Raw genomic sequence first — 9,851 nt, forward strand, 5'->3', positions numbered from 1 at the left:
GCTTCCGCCATATACTCATTAAGCCGCTCTCGGAACTTGAGCTGGGTGGCGCCATCCGGGCGCTCAGCCAGCTGTGCTTCCAGCCCTTTTAGGTCTCCCTCCAGTCGCCGCAGGGTGCCAACAATAGTCTTGAGCACCCCCGCCCCCCTAGATAGGCAGTAGCCGCGAAGCGTGACCTTAAAGGCCTCCCAGACGGTCTCGACATGCTCAACTGTTCCTTTATTTCAGTACAACATAATATCTGCGTGTGTCCCTGTGGTCTTGTTGTATGCATGAGGGCCCTGGGCCCTACGACATTACATTGTGCTGTGTGCAGCGGATGCAGACATGTCACCGCAGGCAGCGGGTCGGAGCTTGGACATGTAGCTTTTTCGTCACCCACTCAATTTATAAGGGGAGTTACCTGGGCCGTCGTACGAAGAGCCAATGTGGGTGTGTGACTGCTATTTGCATGCCCCTGGGCATGGTTCTGTACTGTGAATGTGCATTTGCATGTGTCTCGATGGCAGTGTGGGTCTCCTTTGTGGACTGTAGGTGGTCCCTGAAGGGAAATAGACACCAACGTATGTGATCTATTTCGCCTGCCATGGGTTCGGACCCCACCCACACCTGTAGGGCCACCTCCTTTTGGCGTGCTGACACATGGTATTGGGGTGCCATGTGTGGATGGGTGAAGTGTCGTGAGCCAGCTGTGCTTGTGGGTTCTTCCTGCCGTGTGGTCTGTTGCAGGCTTTGTGTTCACCTCTGAGTCGCTTGGCTGCCCGGGTCCTGGTGGTGGGTTGCGTGGGATATCCATTGGCTGTTGTAGGGCATCAGTGTCAAAGGTGTGGTGGTCCTCTACAGCATCACAGATGTGTTGTCTTCTGTACTCTGCTGGAGGTGTTGTGTACCCCTCTACAATGTGGAGGGGAGATGCATGTTGACATTGTGTTGACATGTATGTTGGCGCATTGTTCTGGTTTACATGCTGACTGTATGACAATGTACATTGTAACTGTTTGGGAGGTGCTGGATTATTCTGCGGGAGAGTGTACATTTGGACTACATGACGGATGTGAGGTCTTACGTGTACATTTCCATTTCACAGTTTCCAGCTCTGTCAGATGTAGTGGGCATGTTTCTGTGCATGTGCGGAGCCAGTTGTGTCCTCTGTTCTGCAGTGTCGGCTATGCGCATTGTACCACATTGTCGTCAATGTAGGTGTGCCGTTCTTGCTATGTGTGTGTGCTGCAGTGTCCCAAGGGGATCAGGGACATGATCCTAGGTAATTGTGGGTGTGCAGTGTGCTACACCTCGTTGTGCATGTGTGCAATTGTGCCCATCTCCCCACGTCCTCCAAGTCCTTGTTCTTTACTCTCCCTGTTGATGTTGTGTCAGGTCCTCTCGAGCTGTGTCCGTACTCCCTACTACTTGCACCGCCTCCACACTGATGACTGTGGCTTCGGTTTCCTCCAGCTCCTCCTGTGGCACAGGACTTCCACCTCCTGTCGCCGTTGCTGCCTTCCTGTTGGCAGCGGGTTTGTGCCTGGTTTAGGTTGTCACGTCATGCTGGTGCCTCTTGGCCTCCTAGATTGGCCTCCTCGGCCCTCCGACTGCATTCCAGGTGGTCTGCTTGTAGGTCAGTTGCTGGTAGTGTTCTGTCACCTTCGTGACGCAGGTCTTGTTTTCCTGCGATCTGCACCCCGTCTTCCTCTCCCTCTTCTCCTTGGCCTTCCCTGACCCCGTTGTTCCTTGCTGGTGATCTGTGGGGGTTGTGGGGTTCAAGTTGGCCTGTGCGCTGGGTCAGGGTGCATCCATGTTGCTACGTGCTTTGGCTTGCTTCTGGTGTGTTGTTTCTGTGGTTCTGTGGTGTATTTTCCCGCCAGACGCGTGGGATTTGCAGGCCTGTGGCTGGTTTTCGCTACTTTTTGGAACGTGATTGGCCTCATCACATGATTTTTTTACGTTCACGTTGCGCATTTTTGCGGCGTGGCATTTAATTTTGGGCGGCCATTTGACGCGTTATCTGGTGACTATCGCATTCTACCGCCGTGTTGTGAATACTTGGTTGGCACAGCGTAATTTTCCCGCGTAAGGGTGCGATGTTGAGAGTTGCGTTAAGCTACTCTTGCGGTAGTTATCACACGTTCTTGTGAATATACCCCTATATGTATTTACACTATGGTATTAGTGACAATAAGTGCTCAACAAAAGGAAGCTAAAGTTGTCTGTAGGTGAGATCTAAAAAGGAACACATGCTGCTTTAAAGAAAAAATAATCATTTGGAATGTGAATGAAGGGATGGTGGCCTGCTGCCCCATGTGGGACGGACGCCATCCATGCATTTGCAGTCAATGACCAGGGTTCACAAATAGCCTCCTGCCCCATCAATAGTCACGATGCAGAAGGTTGACGACCTCCTGCGAATGGGCATTTTGCAATGCAACTGAATAGTACACCAGTCGCTATGAAAGATGCTGAACTGGCCATTGAGCAGTCAGTATGCAGTCTGCACATACACATTTGCGACCAGTTGTAAGCTCATCCGGCTGCTTGCCCTAGATTGCTGCATTAGCCCAGTGATTGGTCATAAAGATACTTGTACATGGCTGATCCTTGTTTTATTGCTAGCCAGAGAAGAGGTGGCGTAGCTTTGGGGGCGCCAGGGGTGAGGGGGAGGGGTGCGTCACAGGGGCGGTTGCCCCAGGAGCAAAATTCTTAGGCGGCGCCAAATTTTAAAAGGAAATAATTTGCATTACTATTTTTTTCTTTTAAAGTTTTGCGCCAGTAAGTGCTATCGGTCCACGGGTTAGGGGGCGCAGTACTTGCCTTGCAGAGGCCGGGTGCTGACAACCAACGCCACGCCGCTGTGGAGACCAATGCTGCTTCCCAACACAGTATGTCATAAGCAGGCGCAATATATGCTGCATTGTCGGAGAACCAACCCCGTCTTTATCTGAATGACCAGTCTGTGCAATGAAACAACACCGCCATATAACAGGATGCAAACCCGGCGGGGATTTCAAAGAAAAATTGTAAGTAAATGAACTTTTATACCTGTTCTTCCAGCTCTGTTTGGTTTTATCTGCAGCTGTCATGTTTTGAACATGATTAGATGAAGAAGTGACATATAGCACCGTAGTGTTGATGTCTCTCTTCACTGTAAAATCAATGATCCTGAGATATATTTGCGTCTGTGCAAAAAATCGATGCAAGAGATGTCAGACAGTTCTTAGGCGAGGAAACAAAGCTTACAGTAAATACTGCCGAGTGAAACATTTTTTCATACTTCATTTCCATATCACTCGTGAGAGGCTTCCTGCATTTTGATCGTCATCGTGGAACCGAACACGTCTCTCCAGAGACTGGTGTGGCAGGGGCGGTGGGTGAGATTAGAAAGTGGTGGGGCGCAACCGAATTAGCATACAGCACCGTAGCGAGCGAGCGCAGCTCGCGAGCCCGAACCCCAAAAGGGGGGTTTGGGGGGATTACCCCCCCCAAGAAAATTTTGGAAAAAAAGAAGAAAAATCGTGCATTTTCAAGCAAATTTGAGAAAGCAGGAAGGTTAATAAAGCAATTGTGAAAGTGCAGTTATTACATTAATAGATGGCATAACATAGGTAGCTGCTTATTCAGTATTACCACAGAGCTTCATACATTCTGTCCTATTATGCTCAGGTGCTGAATTCAGACTATAAGACTCATGGAAATCTCAGCTCTAAGAGTAGAAGAAGTTGCACAGCAGTGTAATGGTTGCCAGGCTCGTTCCGCAGGAGCGTCAGGAACTTGAAGAAAAGTCCACAGTCTTCCCCTACGGCCTTCCGACTCTATTAGAATAGACTCTAGAGTAACGAATGGCACGCAAGGGGAAAACAGGGAAACAAAACAAGGAAAGGCGGGGGAAGAAAAACAGTCTTACAACATACTGAATATTAGACTCTAGAGTAACGAATGGCAAGCAAGGGGAAAACAGGGAAACAAAACAAGGAAAGGCGGGGGAAGAAAAACAGTCTTACAATATACTGAATATAAAAGAGGCAGCGCAATGCGCTGTTACCGTGATTCTGGTTGAGCTGAACTTTGTACACACACTTCACATAGGTCCACGCAAGTACCCCAAATATAAATGGTATAAAGCAGTGTTTCCCAAACTGTGGTCACATTCCCAGGGGGGTCCTCAGGCAGTAATTTTAAAAGCACAAAAAAGTTCCTTGTAGAATCAGCAGTTTTCCAGCAACAATAAAAGTGTCAAGATTACGTCGGTGATTAATGTACCTGCTGGAGAGAGATGAGAGTTGTGTCAAGTGGCAGCTTTGACTTATCTAATGTAGCACAGAGGGTTAATATGCCTACTGCAAAGAACGTGTACCATGCATTTTGAAAAACATTTTTTATGTGCCTAGGTTAGTGGGTTACTGCTTTAGTCACAGATTCTTTTGTTACTGTGCAGTTCATAAGTGACAATAGTAATCTAGCACAGTGACCTATAAACTGTCATCAAAGAGCTGCTTGCAAGCTGCATGATACAAGTTAGAAACATATGTTTGTTTCAAGTCTTTCATTATCCTAATCCTGCTAAAAAGGTTTATTTGGGTGGAAATACATTTTTATTGTTAAAGTCAATGCTAACCACTGTTATGTTCTGAATCCTGAGTTTGTGCTTCTCCAGACCAAGCACTCTTTAAAAATGCCTACCAGTATGAATAACATGTGAATCCTACACCCTGTAGTCGCATTTGCCTTATGTAACATTTTCTATACACTGATTTACACGTATGAATCATTGTCTCCATGGGGCAGATTTGCAAGAAAATTGACTGTGTGTGTCGCAAGCCATTTGGCTGCGCCGCACTGAGTCACTTTCGAAGCACAGGGATGCGACATATTTACAACAATATGTTGCATCTCTGTGCTTCCCCCTGTGCTGGCGCACAAACTGCTGCCATACGCCTGCACAGGCACATTTGCACCATGGTGCAAGGATGCCTGTGTCGTGGGGAGATTGTTTATGTGCAGGAAGTAACCCTTCCTGCATGTAAACAATCAGAAATGGCGTTTTTCAACTTCTAAGTGTGCTGCATTAGCACACATAGAACTTGCAAAACGTCATTGTTTTACTGATTGTTTATGTGCAGGAAGGGACACCTTCCTGTACATAAGCAATCACCAGAGGTAATATCCTGTTTCTATGCGTGCTGCAGAATGCAACATGCATAGAAAGAGGAGAAATTAATAAATTTCTCCAAGTTGCCCCTCCCTACGCCTCCCCTGGGGTGGCGTAGCATTCAGACACATTTCCAGATTTACGATTCCTCGTAAATCTGGAAATGTGTCTGGTTCCATGGGTTATGCGTGGGAACACCCACAGCAACACTCATGGAACGTCCCTTTCACGTAAAGTGCTGTGTGCAATTGGGCCATATTTACAAGACCAGTAAAAGTCACGCAGGGTTGCTTTTCCTGCCTTGGAAATATGGGGCACTAAAATGCGTCACTGGTGCATCACTTTTTGTGACGCACCTGTGGCGCAAGGGGCTTGTAAATCAGCCCCTATATGTGTGTGATTTAAGGTGCTCTGACATCCTTCAATGGTATGAGAGATGTTATAAAACAAATTAAATACATGTGACAGAGGGGCTATGGAGAGATGAGGCACTGTTGGAGGAGGATAATATGGGAATCATTGAAGAACCCCAACAAAGATTGTCATATCCTGGTGCATAGTAAGGTCATCATTTACTACTCTTTAAAAGCTGATACAATTCAATATATAATGATACATTTGTTGTAGACTGCACCATTGTTTCCTAAATTGTCTTGGGGGGAGAGCCTCCCAAAGCCCCCTTTGTAGTGGTCAGGCGCACTCACTGCACTAGGTGTGCACTGTATGGGGACTGGTCTGCAAACATTTGCCTGGGCTGCTTTGGGTTTCCAGTCTGGCCCTGGCAGGAGTCTCATACTGCGAAATAAAACCAACCATTTAAAAGTTAGTCATGGAGATGCAGCGCTAACCCTCCTGTTTTTTGCTAATTCTTTCAATATAAAATACTAAAATCCTTAGTAATTCGAGTATCCGTTTTGTGTGCACACGTGTGTTTATTGTTTTCGAATTACTGTTTTAATGTTTGAAATTTAAGTCATACAAATTGCTTGGGGGTCCCCGGCTTCCAGTGGTGACTCAATTGGGGTCCTCAGGAGTAAACAGTTTGGGAACCACTGGTATAAAGGTTTTCGCAATTTGCCAAGGGGAAAGGTTTGATAGGCAACACAAGCAACGAATCGTTCACCCTGCGGGAGACAGGTCCGGCCAGTGAACAAAGGTGAGCAAATCTGTGTAGTCTCCAAATAGAACAAACACTACAAAACTTTTAAAAACAGAGATAACAATGCATTTCTTACCTCAATCAGAATTTTTTGTATTCAAACAAGTAGCAGCATTCACTTTTTGTAGATGAAATCCGCACGTCTCTCTTTCAGTGTAGCAAACTTGTCAATTACTTTCATGTTGAAGTCCGGTATCTTTTGGACTAGCTTGCTCTCTACAGATAGCATCGCCAAAGCATTTAGTCTTTCCTCTAGCATGGTGTTCCTGAGGAATGTCTTTATGCGCTTTAAGGCTGAAAAACATCGTTCAGCTTCTACTGTTGTCATTGGAGTCGTAATCACAATTTTTAGTAAAGTCACTGTCTCTGTAAGTGAGTTTTCCATATGCAGTTTATGAATTAAACTCAGCAAAGTCAAGGCGCTTGTGGCCTTCCGGTACACAGGCATTCCGTAGAGTACAGTTAACTCAGTTCTCAGCTGCTCTTTTTTGAGCATAGGATACGCTTCCACAGCCTGATTCAGAGCACGCTCAGGGAAGGATTCATCATATTGTGCAAACTCTTTACCTTGCAATAAAGTCGCACTCACCAAATGTTTTGTGAACGAAAAGCGTTCTTTCGCCTGCACAATTACAATGTCACATATCTCCTTTCCAATTCGAACCAGAGAGGTGATGTTTTGTCTGCGGTTTGCAAAAACAGAATGCTGCGGCAGTTTGCTCTCTAAATCTTCAACCCCATCTCTCACTTTCATAATCTGTTGTACAAATGCAGATGTATTGGCTTTCACAGAGACAGTATCTAGGTCTTTTCTTTGCAACTGATCGTATAACACATCAACAGGAATCATTATGTCATGAAATAAAAACAGTAAGAACTGAAACTCTTTGTCTTGTAGTGTTCTAATAAAGCCATGGGCTTCATTCTGACTTGTGTGATCAAAGTCTGCTCTGGATGCTATGGCGACAAAACATTTCTCAAGGCCCTCCCTCTGTTCAAAGATTAAGTTGACTGTACGAATGTGAAAGTTCCAACGAGTTGAGGATCCCCTTGGTACGCTTTTGTCCACAATCTCATGAAGGGCTTCTGTTCTTTTGGGGGAACGTGTGAAGAATGCTGCTATGCCTCCGATATCCTGAAAGAAGACTCGTGTCTCTCTGATCTTTGATACCGCCTGTTGCATAATAAGATTGAGTTGGTGGGCGTAACAGTGCACAAAATGAGCATTAGGGTACACATCTCGAATTCTCTTCTGAACTCCACTAAGGCTCCCACTCATTACGGATGCACCGTCATAGCTTTGTGCGATAAGCTTTTGTTTTTGAGGCAGGTCCGGGAAAATTAAGTCCAGTTGACACAGTATTGCTTCAGTGATGGTTGCTGCACTAGAGTCACTTAAATGCGTGAAGCCATAAAATCTTTCCACAATGTTTCTGTCACTGTCAAGGTACCGAAACACTAACACGGACTGTGTTTGAGTGGACACATCAGTGGTGTCATCAGCCTGAATAGCCACAAAGTCTGTGTTTCGCAACTCTTGCACAATATGGCTTCTTATAATTTCGAGCATACAGTCAAGGAGTTCATTTTGTATTGTATTAGAGGTGCCCTTAAAGACTGTAGCATGTGCTAAATGTCTTTCCAAATCCTGGTCTATGGTTGACATTAAATCCACTAGGCCTCGGAAGATCCCAGGTTTTGAGGAAGTTTCCGATTCATCATGGCCTCGCAATGCCAGTTCGAAAGCACCACAGAAACGAATGCAATCAATGATCTTGGATAGATTTTGTCTGTTCTTATCCACAGCTTCATTGTGTTTTTGAATGGATTTGCGATACGCATCATTTATCTGCTGCTCAATTGGTGCGTCTTCCCCCAACATTCCCAGTCTTGTCAGGTTTTCCAGATGATTTCTTGTGAGCGCATGCTTCTTTATTTTTTCAGCGATGTGCTTCAGGTCGACCATTCCTTGCCGTGTCCAAGAAAAGTCACCGCCAAACAGCAAGCAGGGGAAGCAGAACAGAGAATTGCGTATAGGGCAGCCTGTAAGCCAATCAGCTTTTGTGTACCAGGCATTTGAGAATGTACGTTTTGACATTTTTCCTCTGTCCTGGGTAGTTTGCTGTAGGTTTATTTCAGGCTGATGAGGTCCCAATTCTTTTAACTTCAGTTTTCGTTCAAGTGGCCGTGACTGGAATGACTTTGTAATCAGCTCTTGTACTGTATTCATGATGGGGTGTCGGGTGTTGCTGGCCTTACCAATATATATATATATATATATATATTAAAGAAACCTGTCAATAATCAAAGTACAACGTATAAGGTGCAGTGCAATAATATCAAATTTCAGTATAAATACATTATACATATATATTGTGCATTATCCTAATACATCTCAAATGACTGCTAAAAATAGAGCCGTACTGCCTCCTGCCTCTCTGTGCCATAGTGTTGCTGGAGGCACTGAAAGACACTGCTTGAGGGCCTTGAGAGTGACCACATGACATACATGCTCTAACTACGATGTAAAAAAATATATAGCATCAGTTGCCTTACCTTTAACACTGGTGTTTGCTGGGTTGTAGCCGGGGTCGGGTGAGAGAGCAGCAAAGGAGGTTGGGGTCCTCTTGTTGTTTGCTGGAAAATTGCCCCAAAATGCGGTAATGTTTCAGGTTGTCAGGTGCTGAAAATGAAAAGATAACAATTTATTTTTGAAACAGTAGGGTAATGAAACAAAGACTGTGGGGAAAAAACATAACGCTCCAATTTTTTCCTAGACATCAGATGAATCTATTGGAGGCTTTGAAAATAAGGAGAAAGTGACTGCCAGGGAAAGAGGTCCCATCACTGCCCTAGAAACAGTTACCAGATTAGAAGGAATGAATTGAGTGCAAAAACCTGCATCCTCTGAGGTCCAGACATCATTCTCATTGTAAGGTCCCTGAAGAGGCAAGTCTGAGTCTGACCCCTAGGTATCAAATATTTAACCTTTGCAGCGGGTGTCATAACTCTGCAGGACGGTCTGTTCTGTGACCTCATCACTACTCTAGAAAAGTGGCTAGGGATAATGGTGGGGAGATACCCAATCTAGTTAGTAGAGCAAACAAACACACAGAGGAAACAGACAGGGAAACCCTAGTCTTTGTGCTTCTGAAAAGCTGTGTTCTCAGTGTCAATGGGAAATAGGCACATTTTGATTGGTGTCTTGTTTTTTACACCACTTTTTCCCATACATCAAAAGTGTTCCACCAGAATCAGCAACAAAGCAGGCAATTGGACACTGAAAGAGAATGCAGATCCAGGGAGGCTCCAACACAGAAGGGTGTAGAGTCTGGGACATCTAACGTAGTGCAGTTGAAGTGAGTGATGTGTGTTCTGACAGCAGTGAGTGATGTGGACAGTGAGCCTGATGTCTGGGATGTGCCAGAAGGGCTTTTTTATATGTACTAAACCCATTTGGGTTTTGTGATCCATTCCGACTCGTAATTAATTAGGAGGGGTCGTAAAAGGGGTAACCCTGCCTAATTACAAATAGCAAAGGCATTAATA

General features: G+C 45.2%; 1 protein-coding gene across 1 annotated transcript; it reads right to left on the minus strand.

Moving 5' to 3' along the window:
- Positions 1-3,850: 3,850 nt before the first annotated feature.
- Positions 3,851-8,425, minus strand: LOC146859968 (zinc finger MYM-type protein 1-like). Its single transcript, XM_085643724.1, has 2 exons — positions 6,379-8,425; positions 3,851-4,257 (listed from the first exon to the last, which is right to left on the minus strand). Exon 1 carries the CDS (start codon positions 8,398-8,400, stop codon positions 6,418-6,420), a length of 1,983 nt encoding a protein of 660 aa, XP_085499850.1. The 5' UTR covers positions 8,401-8,425; the 3' UTR covers positions 3,851-4,257; positions 6,379-6,417.
- Positions 8,426-9,851: the final 1,426 nt, after the last annotated feature.

The sequence above is a fragment of the Triturus cristatus genome, chromosome 3_1, assembly GCF_964204655.1.
Source record: "Triturus cristatus chromosome 3_1, aTriCri1.1, whole genome shotgun sequence".
Taxonomy (NCBI): Eukaryota; Metazoa; Chordata; class Amphibia; order Caudata; family Salamandridae; genus Triturus; species Triturus cristatus.

Excerpts from the sequence above, each read along its gene's own strand:
- LOC146859968 (XM_085643724.1), bottom strand. The coding sequence starts at position 8,400 with ATGTCAAAACGTACATTCTCAAATGCCTGGTACACAAAAGCTGATTGG.